Genomic DNA, 21,317 nt, shown 5'->3' with positions numbered 1-21,317 from the left:
CAATCAAAGCATCCTGTATGCCAAGCTAAGGAGTTTGATGCTGAAGCTGTGGGGAACCACTGCATGGTTAATAAAATTGGAGAGAGACATTCAATCTTCATTTTTAACAAGATCCCAGAGGTCACAGTGTAAAAGGACTGAAAAATGAAGACAGGAAGTCCAATTAAGATACAATTATGACAGAGGACAATTTAATAGGAAGAAACAATAACAGGTGAAAAGTGATATGTATTAACTGAATAAATCAATGTGAAGGGGTAAGAGAAAGAACACTATAGAATACAGAAGATTTGCAGACTAGAATAGCGAAGGGCTGTCAGTTCAGTTGGATGTGTTAAATTGGAAAGGTGTGAAGATCACTCAGCACAACTGTCTAGGCAGCAGCTGTCAGGGTGGAGCTGAACATACAGCCTAAAAGGGTACCTGAAGTAACAGACTTAGGTGATATCTCAAAGTGGAAAAAAGAACTGGTAAAGAATATCTGGGGAAGGCCAGTGAGGTGGGGGTAGGGGTAGAGGGACAGAGGGAGAGAGGGAGAGAGAAGGGAAGGGGGAGAGAGCGAGAGAGAGAAAATGGTGTCATGGAGCTAAGAAACAAGTTTACTGAAGAGTAGTCAAAAGTATCAAATATTCCCAAAGGACTGTTTAAGCTAAAAACAGAAAAGCAGAAGAAAAAAAAAGCTATAATTCTTGCTTTTTGAGTGTCTATACAGTCATTGCTGTTACATTTTCTTCTAGCCTTTACATATTATGAATATGTTTTTATTATTCTTTTACTTATTATCTATTTTGCAAGTTTTCTTTCATGCAATTACTTTTTTATAATAAACTTTTTCTAAAAGTAAAAATAAAAACCAAACAAACCCAGAAAAGTATTTGTTACGTGTGGCTTTTAGGAAGACCAGGACGACCCTGGCCATGGTGGAAGAAGTCAGACTATGAAGAGAAGTGTGAAAAAGAACAAGGAAATGGAGACAGCTCTTAATAGAAGCCAGAAGGAAAAACATTCAGGAGAAATGGAGTGAAAGTATTTTATAAGATGGCTGAAACTTAATTACATGCTGGGAGCCAAGAATCAATAGAGAAGGAAAGGGTGAAGATAATGAGATGGCTTGAAGCAATAACATCTCTGAGAAAATGGGAGGAGATTCTCCTGTGACAGAACAGACTGGATTCCTCTACAGCTTCTGTATCTCCTCAGAGTGTGACCCCTGGATCAGCAGGATCTACATTAGTTGAGGGCTGGTTACAAATGCAAGCTCCCAGGCCACAGCACAGATCTACTGAAGCAGAATCTGCATTTTAACAGAATTCTTAGGTGATCTGTATGTACATTAATATTTTGTGACGCTCTGGTCAAAAAGACAACTGACTTAGGTAGGTTGGGCATGGTGGCTCATGCCATAATCCCAGCACTTTGGGAGGCTGAGGTGGGAGAATTGCTTGAACCAAAGAGTTTGAGACAAGCCTGGGCAATATAGAGAGACACTGTCTCTGCAAAAAAAAAAAAATCTTAAAAAATAAATAAATAAATAAAAAAGACAACTGACCTGAAAAAAAGAAAAATCTTATGAGGCATTCTTAGTTTAGCTTAAAAAAAAAGTAGTCTCCATGCACCCACCACAAGATACATGTGACCATGAAATAAGAGAGTAAGCAAAATAACACAGACATCAGTCCATGGTATGTTAAGAGATGTTATGCATCACCCGCCGATTCCAATTTTAGGCATTTCAGAGACTTTACAGGAGCTCTTCCCATCACAGGCCTGGAGGCCTAAGAGGGAAGAATCTGGGTACCAATATCATCTGGACAGATACTAAAACATTTAAGAGTATTCACTGCAGGATTTGCAGATCAGAGGCAGCTCCAAAGATTAGTACTTCCTAGTCTTTACTTTCTCCTTGCTCAGGGCATCACTGAAATGAAGCGTTTTATATACATGTATTAGTTTCTTTCACCTATGAGTCTTTACTCCTTCCTAGCTCAGGGCGTCACTGAAATGAAGCATTTTGTTTGTTTGTTTGTTTTCTAAGACGGAATCTCTGTCGCCCAGGCTGGAGTGCAGTGGTGTGATTTGAGCTCACTGCAACTTCCACCTCCCTGGTTCACGTAATTCTCCTGTCTCAGCCTCCTGAGTAGCTGGGACTACAGGCACAAGCAACCACGCCTGGCTAATTTTTGTATTTTTAGTAGAGATGGGGTTTCGCCATATTGGTCAAGCTGGTCTTAAACTCCAGACCTCAGGTGATCTGCCTGCCTTGGCTTCCCAAAGTGCTGGGATTATAAGCGTGAGCTATCACCCCCAGCTTGAAACGAAGCATTATATATATATGTATTAGTCCCTTTTGCCTATGAGCCTGTAAAATAAACAGCTAGTTACTTCCAAGATACAATGGGGACACAGGCATTGGGTAAATACTCCCATTCCAAAAAAGAAAAATTGGCCAAAAGAAAGGGGCTACATACAGGTGCTATACAAGTTCAAACCCAGAAGGGCAGTCACCAAATCTTAGAGCTCCAAAATGATCTTTTGACTCCATGTCCTACGTCCAGGGCAAAGTGGTGTGAGGGGTGTGTTCCCAAGGCCTTGGGCAGCTCCACCACTGTGGCTTTGCAGGGTTCAGACCCCACTGCTGCTCTCACTGGCTGGCACTGAGTGCCTGTGGCTTTTCCAAGCGATGGGTGCAAACTGTTGGTGTATCTACCATTCTGGGGTCTGGAGGACGTGGTCATCTTCTCATGGCTCCACTAGGTGGTGCCCCAGTGGGGACTCTATGTGGAGTACCAAGCCTACATTTTCCCTCTGCACTGCCCTAGAAGAGGTTCTCTGTGAGGGCTCCACCCCTGCAGCAGGCTTCTGCCTGAACATTCAAGGTTTTCCATACATTCTCTGAAATCTAGGCAGAGGTTCCCAAGCCTCAATTCTTGGACTCTGTGCACCCACAGGCTTCCCACCACATGGAAGCCACCAAGGCTTGTGGCTAGCACCCTCTGAAACAGTGACCTGAACTGTACCTGGGCCCCTCTGAGCCACAGCTGGAACTAAAGTGGCTGGGATGCAGGGAGTCGTGTCCCGAGGCTGTGCAGGGTGGTGGGGCCCTGACCCTGGCCCTGACCTACAAAGCCATTCCTCCTTCCTAGGCCTCTGGGCCTGTGAGGTAGTGGCTCCTGTGAAGTCTCTGATAAATGCCTTCCCCCATTGTCATGGCTATTAGCATTTGGTTCCTTTTTATTTATGCAAATTTCTGCAGCCTATCTGAGTTTCTCCTCTGAATTGGGCTTTTCTTTTCTACCACATGGCCAGTCTACAAATTTATCACCTTTATGCTATGCTTCCCTTTCAAGTCTAAGTTCTAGTTTCAGGTCACTTCTCTGCTCACACATATAAGACAGGCTATTAGAAGCAGCCAGGTCACATCTTGAATGCTTTGTCGCTTAGAAAATTTTTCTGCCAGACACCTCAAATCATCATTCTCAAGTTCCAAGTTCCACAGGTCCCTAGGGCAGGAGCACAATGCAGCCAGTTTCTTTGCTAAAGCATAACAAAAGTGACCTTTGCTCCAGTCCCCAATAATTTTCTCTTCTCCATTTGAGACCTCCTCAGCCTGGACTTCATTGTCCAGATCATTATCAGCATTTTGTTCACAGTTCAAGCAGTCTCTAGGAAGTTCCAAATTTTTCCTCATCTTCTGAGTCCTCCACACTCTTTCAACCTCATCCCACTACCCAGTTCCAAAGTCATTTCCACATTTTGAGGTATCTTTATAGCAAACCCCCACTTCTCAGTACCAATTTTCTGTATTAGTCCTTTCTTACACTGCTATAAAGAAATACCTGAGACTGGGTAATTTATAAAGAAAAGAGGTTTAATTGTCTCATGGTTCTGCAGGCTGTATAGGAAGCATGATGCTGGTATCTGCTCAGCTTCTGGGGAGGCCTCAGGAAACTGACAATCATGGCACAAGGCAAACGGGGAGCAAGGCACTTCACATGACCAGAGCAGGAGAAAGAGAAAGAGGCGGGAGGCACTACATGCTTTTAAGCAATCAGATCTCGTGAGAACTCACTATCATGAGAACTGCAACAAGCAGTATGGTGTTAAACCATTCATAAGAAACTGCCCCCATGATCTAATCACCTCCCACCAGGCCCCACCTCCAACAATGGGGATTAGAATTCGATATGAGATTTGGGCAGGGACACAGATCCAAACCCTGTCTGTCTGTCTGTCTGTTATCAATCAATCATCTATTTTCTTTCTTCTTTTCCTTTCTTTTCTTTCTTCTCTTCCCTCTCCCTCTCTTTCTCTCTTTTTAAATAGAGACACGGTCTTGCTATATTGGCTAGGCTGGTCTTGAACTCCTGGTGTCAAGCAATCTTCCTGCCTCAGCCTCCCAAAGTACCAGGATTACAGGCATAAGCCATGGCATTTTGAGTCATTTTTAATATTAATATCATAGCACCATCCCTCCTATTACTAAGTGAATAAAGGGGATTCATATATTATGCTGAGTGGGTGCTTCATTTCCTTGAGTTGAACTGTGTTTTATTATTCTAATTCAGTATTTCTCAATCTCAATACTGCTGACATTTTGGACCAGATAATTCTGTGTTATGAGGAGCTATCCTTTGCATTCATTTACCAGGTTGCCTCTTTTCCCCCTCAACAGATCCTTCTTGGATGAAATCATAAAGCTGATTAATAGGAAATCTATAGATTAACAGTAAACTTATTTCCAGCAACAACACAGCTAGTGCCGGAACAAAGCTGTTGTTATCTTGTGCTGTAAATTATCCAGTCCCTTATAGGGAACTATAACAGTTAAACTTCATGGTGTCCACTTGTATTACAGTAACTGGGTCTCGCTGAAAATGTATAAATAGACTACAGCACAACATCAAAAGGAAACAGGTCCAATTCTAAACATCATCAATGTGCCATTTATATTTAACCTTAACAAATAATAATAGTCTAAAAAATATTTTAAGAGAGTTCCCTGTGCATTAAAATTTCTCTACACACGGTTGCCAAGGATCAGCTGGGATGTGAATAATTCTCAACAGATTATAAAAAAGAGGATGAAGACCTTCCCTGAAAAGTCCAAACACCAACCACCACTGTCACTAGAAAACTGGAATGTGTCATTAGAATACCTGCCTTATTCTTAACCCATCACATGATCGGCTCTCACAGAAGAGAGTCCTCCAGAGAGCAAGCTGAGGATAGATCCTGTCTGAGCCCGTATCAGTTTCTACCCACTGTGCTAAACCGCCTCTCCCATACAGCTCTGCTTATTCTCCTAAGGAACAAAAGGATGGCAGAGTTAGGCAAATCTGAGTCCTTGAAAAGCAAAAACGTAAGGCATAGCACTTAGAAAAACTTCCCCATAATTACTATAATCGCTGTTTTTTCCAAGTCCAAGGGTCAACCTGATCAAGAATCAATGGGCCATGCATGCCTAACATTTACCTCCTTGGATCTAATTCTGCAGGATAATTCTTGCTTAAATCTCTGAGTTAGTATATTGTAATACGTCAGCTGCATAGTTTGGTCTTGGCTCTCCTGTCATAGGAACTGATGGTGAATGCCTATCAAAAGGCAGATACCAAGTAAGTGCTGGTTTAGTTCTCCTCTTTCCTACTTCTCTAAGGAGGAAGAAATCCTTTTGTTAATCTTCCTTGATCCCAAATAAAGAAACTAAATACTTGTTTTCCAACATTACTTGTTGAATGAAATAAAAGGGATGACACTAAGACTTTATATTAGATATTAAGCAATTACTGCTTAGTTATATATGATAATGGTATTGTGTTATATTTTTAAAAATTACTTATACTGAAATATTTATAGGTAAAAATATTTCTGGCATTTGCTCAACAGATGGGATATAAGACTCAAATTGTCTACATGGTGATAACCTCTAAAACTAGATGATGTCTATAAAGGTTTAGCTTTTTAAGTGAGAGTACTGATTATGTTAATTTGAAACAGCAGCCTTTCCAGGCACAGTGGCTTGAGCCTGTAATCCCAGGACTTTGGGAGGCTACGATGGGAGGATATCTTGAACCCAGAAGTCTGAGACCAGCCTAGGCAACATGGCAAGACTTTGCCTCTACAAAAAAACAAAAAAATTAGCTGGGCATGGTGGCACACACCTGTCATCCCAGCTACTTGGGAGGCTGAAGCAGGAGGATCACTTGAGCCCAAGAGGTTGAGGCTACAGTTCAAACCACTGTACCCTAGCCTGGGTAATAAAGCGAGACGCCATCTCAAAAAAACAAAATAAAACAAAGCTTAACAACAGTTCTATCAACTTCATTTTGAGCCTACCAAAATGCTTTGATATATATGATGTAGAAAAATAAGCTAAAGAATAAAAGTGTATTGTCCAAAAAATGCCTTTTACTTAAAAATCTGATATGCAGACATTGTGAATGAATGCGGCTTGTTTTGTCTGTCTTCTAACCAGGACTTTCTTATTCCATATTAGCACAATTTCATCTTTAGCTACTTCTGAGAAATGTTAATTAAGAAAGTCTATGCATAATATGCTGGGCGTGGCAGCTCATGCCTGTAACCCCAGCACTTGGGGAGGCCAAGGCAGGTGGATCACTTAGGAGTTTGAGACCAGCCTGGGTAACATAGTGAAACCCCGTTTCTACTAAAAGTACAAAAAATTAACCAGGCGTGGTGGTGCATGCCTGTAGTCCCAGCTACTCAGGAGGCTGAGGTGGGAGAAGCACTTGAACCTGGGAGGTGGAGATTGCAGTGAGTTGAGATCGTGCCAATGCACTCCCGCCTGGGTGAGAGCAACACTCCATCTCAAAAAAAAAAAAAACAAAAACAAAACAGACAATAAAGTCTATGCACAATAAAAATTATTATTTGTTAGGCATGTGCTAAATATATATGGAGGGAACTATTTGTATAAAAATTTGCCCTGTGCAGAAATGCGACATAAAGAGCTCTTGTGAAAAAGTCGTATCAGCAAAAATTTAATAATTTGAAAAAGAAAATCTGTATTTCTCAAGAATTCATAAAAATACCAACAAGCTCCTATAGCCATATTCCATATTCTAACATTAGTATTTTATTGTGGTTGGGAGGCTTCTTCCTGATGAATTTTCATTTTTAAAACTGTCATCATGGTGTTAAAGGACTGAATTTAATTAGTTTAAGTTGGATGTACACAGTTATTTTTTGACTAAACTTTTTGTTTTAAGGTAATTATAGATTCACACGCAGGTGTAAGAAATAATACAGAAGACTCCCGTGTAACATTTATGTAGTTTCCCCTAGTGGTGACTTCATATAAAACTATAGTATTAATACATTGTTACAAAAAAATTTTATCACTTCAAGAAAGTTACATAGATGGGATAACACAGGATCGACCTTTTGAGAATGGCTTGATTCATTAAGCACGGTTCTCTCCAGATTTATCCAGATTGCTGTATAGTATCTGTACTTTCCCTCTTCTTATTGTTGAGTAGTATTCCATGGTATAGAGGGACCACACTGTAACCAGGCAGCTACTGAAGTGTCCTTTAACCCAATGTCTCTGGTCTGTTTCCAGTTTTCGGCCATTCTGAATAAAACTATTGTGAACATTTGTGTACAGGTTTTTGAGTCAACCTAAGTCTTCATTTCTCTGGGATAAGTGTCCAGGGGTGCAACTGCTAGGATGTATGGTAGTTGCATGTTTAGTGTTTAAAGAAACTGCCCTTTTTCCAGACTGGCTATGTTACTTTACATTCCCACATGCAACGTAAGAGTGATCTGGTTTCTCCACATTCTCTTCAGCATTTGGTGTTCTCAGTATTTTTCATTTTAGCCTTTCTGACATTCTGACAGGTATGTGGTGATAGCTCATTGGGTGTTTTTCTTTCTTTTTTGAGACAGGGTCTGTGTTGCCCAGTCTAGTCTCAAATTCCTGGGGGCAAGTGATCCTCCTGCTGCCTCAGACTCCCCAGTAGCTGGGATTACCGGCTTACACCTACCAGGCCTGGCTCACTGAGGTCTTAATTTCCACTTCCCTAAAGGCTAGTGATTTCAAAGATCTTTTCTAGTGCTTATCTGCCATTTGTAGATCCTCTTCAATTAAATATCTGCTCATATCTCTCTTGCCCATTTTGTAATTGCATTGTTTTTTACTACTGGGTAAAATTACTCAATACTTATGAGAATTTTTACTTCTAGCCACTAGTCTTTTGTTGGGTACTTGGTATGTAAGTATTTTCTCCCAGTCTGAAGATTTGTCTTTTCATCTACTTATACAGAGTCTTTAACAGGGCAAAAGTTTTTGAAGGCGAATTTATCACTTTTTCCTTTTATGAATCATCCTTCTGGTGACACGTATGCCAATGCTCAGATACTGAAATTTTTGGTTTTTTTCTCCCCTAAAAGATAAATACTTCAATATTTTACATTTAACTCCAGGATTCATTTTGTGTTAGTTTTTTTAAGGTGTGAGACTCAGGATGAAGTTCATTTATTTTGCCTATGGATTTCTAACTGCTAGAGTTCCATTTGTTGAAAAGGCTATCTTCTTCCATTTAACTATTTCTGAACCTTTGTTAAAAATTAGTTGTGCCTATTTGCATGCATGTTTCCAGGTTATTTATTCTGTTCCATTGATCTATGTGTCTATCCCTTTACTAGTATCACACAGCCCTGATGATTAGCTATGCAAAACTTGAAATCAATGGATGGATTCATCCCATTTTATTCTCCTTTTCTAAGTTGTGTCAGCTACATTAGTTCTTTTGCCTTTCCATATATATTTTATAATAATATTGTCTATATCTATAAAACATCATACTGGAAATTTGATATGAATTGTTAAACATTTATATCAATTTGTGAATAAGTGACATTCTACAAGATTGAATATTCCAAACAGCAGGCATAGTATGCCTCTCCATTTATTTAGATCTTCTTTTACTTCTTTAATCACTGTAACTAGTTTTGCAGTTTTCAGAGTGTATGGCCTGCACATGCTGTTTTTAGATTCACACCTAAGTATTTCATTTTCTGTATGCTTAAAAATGATATACTTTGAGTTTTGGCATTCATATTTTCATTGCTAAAATATAGAAATATGACTGATTTTTATGTCTACCTTGTATCCTGCAACCTTGCTGAACTCACTTATTAGCTCATTTTTTTGTTGTAAATCCCTTGAGATTTCCTACGGAGACAATTACATCATCCACAAATAGAACAGTTTTTATTTCTTCCTTTCTCAGTTGTATGCCTTTTATTTCTTTTTCTTTTTTTTTTTTTTTTTGCTTTACTGTACTGGCTAGAACTTCCATCAATATGTTGATTAATGGTGAGAACAGACATTCCTGCTTTGTTCCTAATCTGAGGAACAAAGCCTTCAACCTTTTGCCCTTACGTATAACATTAGTTGTGGGTTTTTTTTTCGGTGTATGTTTACGTGCTCTTTAACAAGTTGAGGAAGTCCTCCTCAATTCCTATTTTTTGGAGAGTTTTTAAACATGGATGGGTGTTGAATTCTGTCAAATGGTTTTTCTGCATCAACTGCTATAATCACGTGGTTTCTCTTCTTTATCCTATTAAATGGTGGAGTACACTGATTTGTTTCTGAATACAGAGCAAGCCTTGCATCCCTGGAATAAACCCCATTTGGCCATGACGTATACACTTTATACACATACACACACACAATTTCACATATTGTTGAAATTCTATTTTCTGGTATTTTGTTGAGGTTTTGCTTATATATTTATAAACGCTATTGGTTTGTACTTTTCCTTTTTTTGTATTGTCTTTGGTTTTAGTGTCGGAGTAGTATCAGTTTCATAAAGTAAATAGGGAAGTGTTACATCTGTTTTCTGGAAAAGATGGTCTAGAATTGGTGTTCATCCCTTTTTTAAATGTCTGGTAGAATTCTCCAGTGAAACCATTTGGACCTAGAGATTTCTTTTATGGGAGTTTTAAAACTATGAATTCAATTTCCATTAAAGTTTATAGGGCTATGCAATTTTTTTCTTTTTTTTGAGATGTAGTTTTGCTCTTGTGGCCCAGGCTGGAGTGCAACGGTGCATCTTGGCTCACCGCAACCTCTGCCTCCTGGGTTCAAGCAATTCTCCTGCCTCAGCCTCCCGAGTAGCTGGGATTACAGGCTCCTGCTACCATGCCCAGCTAATTTTTGTTATTTTCAGTAGAGACAGGGTTTCACTATGTTGGCCAGGCTCAAATTAACTTTTTCATACTGGCTGGGTGTGGCAATTTATGTTTTTGGATAAACTGGTCTATTTCATCTAAGTTGTCATATTTATGTGGGTAGAGCTATTCACAGCATTCCCTAAATACCTCTTTTATGTCTGGAGAATCTGTAGTAATAGCTTCTGTTTTGTTACTGACATCGGTAACTTGCACCTTTTCTGTCAGTTTTGCTAGAGGTCTGTCAATTTTACTGAAGTTTTTAAAAAATCCAGCTCTAAGTTTCACTGATTTTTGTTTTCAACTTAATTGATCCCTGTTCTTATTTTTAACATTTCCTCCCTTCAATTTATTTTGGGTTTTTCTTTTTCAGGGTTTATTTTGCTTTGGGTTCTTGAAGTAGGAGTTAAAATTATTTTCAGACTTCTTTTTTATTACACTTTAAGTTCTGGGATACATGTGCAGAATGTGCAGATTTGTTACAAAGGTATATACGTGCCATGGTGGTTTGCTGTACCCATCAATCTGTCATTCACATTATGTATTTCTCCTAATGCTATCCCTCCCCTAGCCCCCGGTGTGTGATGTTACCCATCCTGTGTCCATGTGTTCTCATGATTCAACTCCCACTTATGAGTGAGAACATGCGGTGTCTGGTTTTCTATTTCTGTGTCAGTTTGCTGAGAATGATGGTTTCCAGCTTCATCCACATCCCTGCAAAGGACATGAATGGATCCTTTTTTATGGCTGCATAGTATTCCATGGTGTATATGTGCCACATTTTCTTTATTCAGTCTACCATTGATGGGCATTTGGGTTGGTTCCAAGTCTTTGCTATTGTGAACAGTGCTGCAATAAACATATGTGTGCATGTAATTCTATAGAATGATTTATAATCCTTTGGGTATATACCCAGTAATGGGATTGCTGGGTCAAATGTATTTCTGGTTCTAGATCCTTGAGGAATTGCCACACTGTCTTCTACAATGGTTGAACTAAATCACCCTCCCGCCAACAATGTAAAAGTGTTCCTATTTCTCCACATCCTCTCCAGCATCTGTTGTTTCCTCACTTTTTTTCATTTTTTTTCAGACGAAGTCTTGCTTTGTCGCCCAGGCTGGAGTGCAGTGGTGCAATCTCGGCTCACTGCAAGCTCCGCCTCCCGGGTTCACGCCATTCTCCTGCCTCAGCCTCCCGAGTAGCTGGGACTACAGAAGCCTGCCACCATGACCAACTAATTTGTATTTTTAGTAGAGATGGAGTTTCACCCTGTTAGCCAGGAAGGTCTCAATCTCCTGACCTCGTGATCCGCCCACCTCAGCCTCCCAAAGTGCTGGGATTACAGGCGTGAGCCACCACACCTGGCCATTTCCTCACGTTTTAATGACTGCCATTCTAACTGGCATGAGATGGGATCTCATTGTGGTTTTGATTTGCATTTCTCTAATGACAGTAATGATGAGCTTTTTTCACATGTTTGTTGGCCACATAAATGTCTTTTGAGAAGTGTCTGTTCATACCCTTTGCCCACTTTTTGATGGGGTGTTTTTCTTGTAAATTTGTTTAAGTTCTTTGTAGATTCTTGATATTAGCCCTTTGTCAGATGGATAGATTGCAAAATTTTTCTCCCATTCTGTAGGGTGCCTGTTCACTCTGATGATAGTTTCTTTTGGTGTGCAGAAGTTCAGTTTAATTAGATCCCATTTGTCAATTTTGGCTTTTGTTGCCATTGCTTTTGGTGTTTTAATCATGAAGTCTTTGTCCTTACCTATGTCCTGAATGGTATCGTCTAGGTTTTCTTCCAGGGTTTTTATGGTTTTAGGTCTTATGTTTAAGTCTTTAATCCATCTTGAGTTAGTTTTTGTATAAGGTAAAAGAAAGACTTCTTCTTTTCTATTGTGTGCATTTAATGGTATAAATTTCCCTCTTGTAACACTGTTTTAGCTGTTTTCCACAAATTGGTATGTTGTATTTTCATTTTCATTCAGTTCAATGTATTTTTTGTAATTCAAGACTTGCTCACTGACACACAGAAGCATACTGTTTAGTTTCCAAGTATTTGTAGATTTTCCTGTTTTCTGTTAAACTCATTTCTAGTTTAATTCCATTCTGTTTGGAGAACACATTCTGTATGATTTCAATACTTCAAAATCTATCGAGGTTCATTTTATGGCCCAGGACATGGTCTATATCTTGGTATATATTCTGTGGGCACCTAAGGGATGCTGAAGTCTCCAACCATAATTGTGAATTTCTCTATTTCTCCTCCCAGTCTATCAGTGTTTGCTTCACATATCTGGTACACGCATTGTTACATCTTTCTGGAGGACTGATTCTTTTATCATTATATAATGTCCCACTCTGATAATTTTTTTTTTGCTCTTAAGTTTACTTTATGTGATATTAATGTAGCTACCTATCATTTTCAACCTAACTGTACTATTATATTTGAAGTGAGTTTCTTATAGATACCATATAGCTGCACCATTGTTTTTAAAATTCTCTCTGCTAATCCCTTTTGATTTGTGTATTTTGACCACCAACATTTAGTTATTGATATATGAGGGCTTACATCTGCCATTTTACTTTTTTTCTATTTTCTTTCTCCTGTCTTCCTGTAGGCTAATCAAATCTCTTGGCATTCCTTTATTCCCATGGCTTATATTATTTCTGGAATACACTGATAATCACATCAGACAGTGTTTGTTTACTTCAAACATCAAACATAATTTGCAAGACTTGAAGAAAAAAGTCTATCATATTTATCCATATTTTTATTTCTTATTTTTCTTCTTTTATGGTTTTCTAAGATTCTTTCTTCAATCATTTTACTTCTATTAGAAAACTTCCTTTAGCCATTCTTTTATGCAAATAATCTGCTACTAACAAAGTCTTGGTTTTTCCTTCTCTAAGAATGTCTTGATTGCACCTTCATTTCTAATTTTTTTTTTTCTTTGCTTGGTAAAGGATTCTGGGCTGATAGTTCTTTTCTTTCAGCTCTTGAAAAACACTGTGCTACGTATGTTTATTACGGCACTATTCACAATAGCAAAGACTTGGAACCAACCCAAATGTCCATCAATGGTAGACTGGAATAAGAAAATGTGGCACATATACACCATAGAATACTATGCAGCCATAAAAAAGGATGAGTTCATGTCCTTTGCAGAGATATGGATGAAGCTGGAAATTATAATTGTCAGCAAACTATCACAAGGATGTTCTCACTCATAGGTGGGAATTGAACAATGAGAACACTTGGACACAGGGTGGGGAACATCGCACACCCGGGCCTGTTGGGGGTGGGGGTGCTGGGGAGGGATAGCATTAGGAGAAATACCTAATATAAATGACTAGTTGATGGGTGCAGCAAACCAACATGGCACATGTATTCCTGTGTAACAAACCTGCACGTTGTGCACATGTACCCTAGAACTTAAAGTATAATAAAAACAAACAAACAAACAAAAACCACTGTGCTATTTTCTCTGTCCTCCATGGTTTCTGATGATAAATCTGCTATCATTAGAACTGTTTTTCCCCTATAGGTAGGGTGCCACTGTTTTGCTGCTTTCAAGATTTTTTTTCTGTCTTTCATGTTCAGACATTTGACCATACAGAGGTTTGTCATCACGTGGATTTGTTTGGGTTTCACCTCTTTGGGGCTATTTTCAATCTGTAGGTTTATATACTTTTTGCCACATTTAAGAATTTTTCAGCCATTACTTCTTTGAGTATTTTTCACAGCCATTCCTTTTTCCTCTCCTTCTAGGACTTATGATGAATCATATAACATCAGCATTTGTTATAGTCCTATAGGTCCCTGAGGCAGTGTTCATTTGTTTCCTCAATTTTCTCTCTGCAGTTTAGACTAAGTAGTTACTACTATTGTTCTATTATCCAGTTCACTATTTCTTTCCTTTATCTCCATTCTGCTGTTGAGCCCATTCACTAAGTTTTTTTTTCCAGCGTACAAAGAGCTTTGAAAGAGTTTTAAAATTCCTCAATTACTGTATTTTTTCAGTTTTAAAATTCCTATTTGGTTCCTTTTTTCCATTTTGCATTCCTTTTGCTCAAATTGTTTGTTTGCTAAGACTCTTTTGTTTCAAGCATGTTCCTTGTTTGTTGAGGCATTTTCATCATTGCTGTATTGAAATCTTTGTAAGATAATTCGAACATCACTGCCATTTCACTGTTGGCACCTATTACCTTTTTTTTTTTTCATTCAATTTAAGATCTTCCTCGTTCTAGGTATGATGAATGATTTTCTATTGAAACATGGGTAATTTAGATACTATTTTATGAGACTCTGGGTCTTATTTAAACCACTGCTTTAGTTGGCTTCCTCTGACTCCACTCCAACAAGGGAAATGGTGGCGGTAGGGTGCTACTTCATTATTGCCTGGGGATGGTGGAAGCAGAGCCACAATTTTTTCTGTGATGTTTGGCTACAGAATGGTTACTTTTTCTAAGAGTGTTCTGACTTGTGAACACTGTTCTGACCTGCCTATTTCCTGGTTCTCTGGCTAGAAAACTTTCTTTGTCTGCGCCTGTCGACCTTTCTAGGTTGCCTGTTTCTCTAGCACCCAGTCTTGGGTATGTGGCAAAAAGAAAACTAAGGGAAATCATCACTATGTCATTCCTCTGGCACCAAGTTCTATAGCTGGTGTGTAGTAGGCTATACCATCTAGGCTTATGTAAGTACACTCTATGATGCTCACATGACAATGAAATCACCTGGTGACATATTTCTCAGAATGTATCCCTGTTGTCAAGTAACGCATGACTGTATAATATTTTACCTAAGAATTCTTCAGTGAAAATACCAATGCTGTAGAATTACTGTGGTCAATTTCTAGGTTCAAGGGTTAATCAGAAGAGCTCCAAGTATCATTCTTAATAAATATTTACTGACTGCTTACTATGTTGAAGGCACATGCTAGCTGTTTCCCAAGACCCTGACCTCTGTTATCCTTACAACAGTGATTCTTAAATCATTTGTTTTTCAGAACTACTTTCTCTAGTTGCTCTTATAAGCTGTTCGGGAACTAAGCATTACTTTGGATAAACTACGACTTTTCTTAGCTTCATTACCTCTTTTTATAAAATAAGAGTAATACATTTACCTTAGAAAGGATCAACTATGTAATCATCTATTTATAATATGTATAAACACACTACCTCCAAACACATACAGCATAAAAGAATACACTGTGTTCAGAAAAGTTCCAACAGTTCAGGTTGATCAATGGAAATAATTGAAATAATACAAATTTCATCAATAGATGAAACAGAATTCTCATGCTTTGTAAAATATTACACAGCAATACTATAATACTTTAAGCAGAAGTGGTGATGTGATAATATATTGACAGTTAAAAAAATAAATAAAATTAAAAAAAATAAGCAGAAGTGGATATAAATAGCTACAAATGTTCTGGTGTCTTGAAACATTTCCAAATTTCATTAGTGTGTTCTTTATTTCCCTCCCATGCAACACAAAAAAGATTTCCCTACCATGCAACCCAAAGAACTCCAATACCTTGTATCTGTGAGTACAGTGGGTTCCCAGAGAAGAAAGCCATTTTGCTCAACATAATTTGAAAGAACAGAACTACACTATCCTCCTCCATTGGCCAGACTGACTTTATATGAATGTGATTAAAATATAACTCTCAGAAACTATAGGAAATTGTTTAGAAAAAGGGAGGGAGGGAAAATATGTACAAAGATGTAAGAAAGCATTCAGGCTTTAAGAGAAGGCTCAATATGATTTAAGAGTCTGACAGAAGGTAAATGTTGCAAGGCATTTCAAAGGGAAGAAATTTTCCTACTTTATGATGTTCAAAGGCCATCCGACTAAAAACTTAAAATAAATAATAAAATGAAGATATGTAAAACATTTCTATTAATTATAAAGATGAACATTTTAAAGGGCCTCTTATTTACCTCTTCTACATTGGAAGCAGTCTTAGCAGACGTTTCCATGAAGATAAGTCCATGTTCTCGTGCAAAAGCTTCACCTTCTTCTTTTTTTACTTCTCTTCTAGATTCTAAATCACTAAATACGGGAAAGAAAGGGTCGCATTATTAATCAACATGGTACAAATAGAAGCATCTGTGGAAAGTGTACCATGGAATTCAAAGTTGTGATGACCATTCTTTTAATTAATTTTTAACATACTAACTGTATTATTTAGGGTATTATGAGGGTTAGTATTTAGAACACTGTCTAGTTTCCAAGAACAATCCAACAGAAGAAAGAGTCTGTGTTAGAGTTCTAGAATGTTAGAACTAGCTGTAACTTAAGGGAGCCTCTAGTCTAATACCTTGTATCTTTGAGTACAGTGCGTTCCCAGAGAAGAAAGCCATTTTGCTCGACATAATTTGAAAGAGCAGGACTATACTATCCTCCTCCATTGGCCAGACTGACTGAGTTTCTATGAATGTGATTAAAATATAACTCTCAGAAACTATAGGAAATTAGTAAAATCCAAAGTACTAAAGATACATTACATCATTGATCCCAGTTTGTTTAATTCCCAGTTTCTTCTTAAAGCAAAATTGATACAGACAGAGAGGGAGAAGGAGGGACGGAGGACTAGAGAGAGAGAGAGAAAAGGAGAAAGGGAGGGAGAGAGAAAGTATAAGCTAGAAATTTCCGATGAAAGCAGGGTATTCATTTTTATCATACTAGAATTATATTAGTGAGGTGGTGGGGGGGAAGTAGCAGTCGCTTTTAAAGCATGTTTTATTTTAAAAGTTAAAAAACTTTACTATTTATTTCTTTTTACACATTATTTACTATTACATGTTTATACATGAAAAAAGATGTATGATAATATCCACATACTTCCAGCTAGTCTTGACATATTATTTGCCAGATTTCAGGTTTCTTTCCCCTTAAGAAATAAAATCAGCAGAATCATCACCTGTGTGTCTCTGATTCCACTCTCCTCCCTCTTACCCTAAAGGTAACCATTACCTGAATTTGGTGTTTTCATTCTCATGCATGTTTTTGCATTTATACTCACGTTTATAACCATAAATGGTATTTCTTTTTCATGTCTTTAAAAATTCAGATGTAGCTACTGTTTTACAACTTGTTAACTTTGGTCAACATTATGTTTTTCAAATTTATCCATATAACACATGTAGATCTAGTTTATTTTTTAACTGGTGTATTATAGTCTACTGAATGAATGCAATACAACTTAAATTCTCTATGAGACGAAGTTATTTAAAATTTTTCATAAATACAAACAATGTTACAATAAGCATTTTATATATATATTTTTTGTGTATACATGTGCCAAGGCTTTTCCAGGGCAGTTTTTAAACATTTTTTCAGAGACAAAGTCTCATTATGTGGCTCAGACTGGTCTTGAACTCCTGGAGTCAAGTGATCCTCCCACTTTGGCCTTCCCAATTGCTAGGATTACAGGACTGAGCCACTGTGCTAAGCCTGGGTAGGATTTTTCAAACTGTGTCATGACTCAATGAATTGTAAAAATCCCTCAGTAGGAAATAATCAGAATTTTTTTAAAAAAAAGAAACAATAGGCCAGGTGCAGTGGCGCACACCTGTAATCCCTGCACTTTGAGAGGTTGAGGTGGGAGGGTCACCTCAGGTTAGGAGTTCAAAACCAGCCTGGCCAACATGGTGAAATCCCTTCTCTACAAAATACAAAAATTAGCTGGGTATGAGGGTGGGTGGCTGTAATCCCAGCTACTCAGGAGGATGAGGCGGGAGAATTGCTTGAACCTGGGAGGCGGAGGCTGCAGTGAGCAGAGATCACGCCACTGCATGTACTGTTTCATGGAACTTATGTATAAAGGTATAATTTATGAATATTTCGTTTTATGTGTAGGTGTATACACCATTTATTTACTAGGTCATCATGTAAAATATATTTCTTACCATAGGTCAAGTCAAAAACTCAAAAGCCATAGTACTTGACTATATAGTTAGTGCAAAGTTTTAAAAATACCTCAGTTTTCCAGGCATTACATCATATTATTGTCTTAGTTCACTCCCTCTGAATCCCACTTAAGTTGCTTAGGTTACTTAAGTATCTTTCTTTTAATTTATGCCCCCTTTTTGTTTAGGGTTTGCATTGTAATCCTTATACTATTAAAAAACTTTCATCTTTTAAACGTCTGCTTCCTATTTCTTATATAACCAATTTATTAATACAATGCCATAGTAACAAAAATCTGTGTCATCTGTCGCTCTGACTAGGTCACTGCCCTTCACTGACTCCCTACTGCTTAATGCCTCTAATTCAAAAATTGCTTATTCCCTGCTTTGATGTCTACCCACAATTCAATTCATCTAAAAATAATCATCTCATTTATTTCTGTTCCTTCTTGTCATTATACTCCTGATTTTAAAGGTCACCCACCTACGATCATCAGAAACATCTCTTGTTTACATACCATGCTTTGTTTATTTCTTCTCACATCTGAACTATCAGCTCCTAGTGGTCGGCAACTAAATTTAAGCCACCTGTCACTCATCATGCTCATCATGTTTCAGACACAAGGAAAAATCGGTAAAATAAAAGGATTAAAAATTATCTTTATTCTCCAAGTATTTTCCTCTTATTATTTCATACCTTGAATGGCAGAATAACTATTTCCATCACAGAAAGACTAAAGCTTCCCTCCAATAGCTTCATAACCTTAAAAAGATTTAGTGAGATGATTTAAATGTGGAAAAGAATACCCAAGAAAGGCCTTCAGAGAATATAATGATTTCTTCTCTACACAAACAAGCAATGTTTACCTTTTTATAATGTAAATATCACTTAAGTATATATTTTCTCTTAACAGCAAATCTCAATTTCTATTAAAAGAACACTCTAAAATCTATACAGTGTAATGACGTTTTACATTATAGTTTTATAACTTTTTTGAGGTGTAATAGACATAAAAGAAGTTGTACTTAAAAGCAAAATTTGTTTAGTTTTAAGATACATATGCCTGTGAAGCCATCCGTCTCCCAAAAGTTTCCTCAAGACTCCACTGTAATCCATCCCTTCTTGCCACTGCATCCTAGGCAGCTGATGATCTGCTTTCTGCCACTACAGATTAGTCCGCATTTACTAGGATTTTTATATAAATGTAATCACATGGTATTTTTGGTCTGAGTTTTTTACTCTGTAATTATTTTGAGAATCATCCATTTTGCTGCATGTATCAATAGTTCATTCCTCTCGATAGCTGAGCCGTATGTGGTAAGGCTATATCACTATTTTTCCATTCATCTGTTAATTGATATTTGAGTTGTTTCCAGTTTGGGGATATTACAAATAAAGCTGGTATGAGTATTTGTACATAATTCTGTGGACATATGAAGACATATTTATGTTGTGTAAACATCTGGGAGTAAAATAGCTAGGAAATACAGATGTGTGTTTAATTTCTTTTTTTGAGACAGGGTCTTGCTCTGTGGCCTAGCCTGGAATACAGTGGTGTGATCACGGTTCGCTGCAGCCTCGACCTCTCAGGCTTAAGTGATCCTACCCCCTCAGCCTCTGGAGTAGTAGCTGGGACTTTTAAGTATGCACCACCATGTTCTGCTACTTATTTTAAAAATTTATTATTTTTGTATAGACGAAGTCTCCCTACATTGCCCAGGCTGGTCTCAAACTACTAGGCTCAAGTGATCCTCCCGCCTCGGCCAGCTAATTTCTAAAGAAACTACCAAATTGTTTTCCAAAGTGATTGTATCATTTTATGTTCCCATCAGTAGTATATCTTCTGTAGTGAACTGCTGGTTCAAATCTTTTGTTCATTTTTAAAAACTGGATGTCTTCTTATTAGTGAATTATAAGCATTCTTCATATATTCTAGACATAAACCCTTTGTCAGTTATATGTTTCACAAATATTTCCTCCCAGTCTGCAGCTTGCCTCTTCATTTTTGTAACTGTTTTTCTTCAAATTTATTTATTTAAATTGATAGATAAAATTGCATGTATTTATCATGCAGAACATATTGTTTTGAAGTATATATACACTGTAGAATGGCTAAATCTAGCTAATTTGCATTATCTCACAGTTATTTTTTGTGGTGAGAACACTTAACATCCACTCTTTCAGCATTTTTCCAGAATGCACTATATCACCATTAACCATGTCACGATGTTGTATAATAGTGTAACTGTTTTTTGAAGAACAAAGTTTTAAATTCAGTTAAACAGCAATTTATTGATTTTTTTCTGTTTAAAGTTCATGCTTTTTTCTGTCCCATTTAAGAAATGTTTGCCAAAATAGGGTCACTAAAATTTGTTTTCTTTAGAAATTTTAAGTAGTTTTAGCTCTTACACTTAAGGTCTATGATCCATTTCCAGTTAATTTTTGTATATGGTATAATGTAAGGGTTGAGGTTCATATTTTTACACATGACTATTAACTGATTCAGCACCATTTGATGAAAAGATTACCCCTTCTTCAACTAAGTTAGCATGTCTGTCAAAAAATTAATATATCATACATATCATTAATATATCATGAATCTACTTCTGGAATTTCTTATTCAGCTCTGCTGATCTATGTCTGCTTATGCCAAACAATATTAAATTGATTATAGTATAATAAATCTTAAAATTTGTAGAATAGTAAATTCTCTTCAATATTGTGCCTCTTTTGTCAAAGCTGATTTGGCTATTCGGTGGACTTTGCATTTTCATAGAACTTTAAAGCAAGCTTGTCAATATCTACACTCCGAAAAAAAGTCTGCCAACATTTGATAGTTTGATTAGGGTTACAATGAAACTTTTTTTCCCCCTTGGAGACAGTCTCGCTTTTTTGCCCAAGCTGGAGTGCAGTTGGCGCAATCATAGCTCACTGCAACCTTGAGCTCCTGGATTCAAGCAATCCTCTCACCTCTGTTTTCTAAGTAGAGCTAAAGGCGTGTACCAGCAAGCCTAGCTAGTTTTTTAAAAAATTATTATTTTATTTTTTGTACAGACAAGATCTTGCTACATTCCCAGGTTGGTCTTGAACTCCTTGCCTCATGTGATCCTCCTGCCTTGGCCTCTCAAAGTGCTGGGATTACAGATGTGAGCCACTGTACCTGGCCTTCAATGAATTTTTACATAAATTTGAGAAGACATCT

General features: G+C 37.5%; 1 protein-coding gene across 2 annotated transcripts in view; it reads right to left on the bottom strand.

Moving 5' to 3' along the window:
- RAB2A (RAB2A, member RAS oncogene family) overlaps positions 1-21,317 on the bottom strand; it is a 103,177-nt gene that overhangs the window by 13,219 nt on the left and 68,641 nt on the right. The window contains exon 6 of one of the 2 annotated variants that reach the window (XM_008000718.3): positions 16,144-16,255. The exons of the other annotated variant lie outside the window; for it this stretch is intronic. Coding sequence (XP_007998909.1) covers positions 16,144-16,255 — 112 coding nt within the window. The remainder of the gene's footprint in view (positions 1-16,143; positions 16,256-21,317) is intronic. 2 annotated transcript variants of the gene reach the window in all.

This window comes from Chlorocebus sabaeus, chromosome 8 (assembly GCF_047675955.1).
Source record: "Chlorocebus sabaeus isolate Y175 chromosome 8, mChlSab1.0.hap1, whole genome shotgun sequence".
NCBI classification, from domain to species: domain Eukaryota; kingdom Metazoa; phylum Chordata; class Mammalia; order Primates; family Cercopithecidae; genus Chlorocebus; species Chlorocebus sabaeus.
This window is presented reverse-complemented; position numbering and strand designations above follow the sequence as displayed.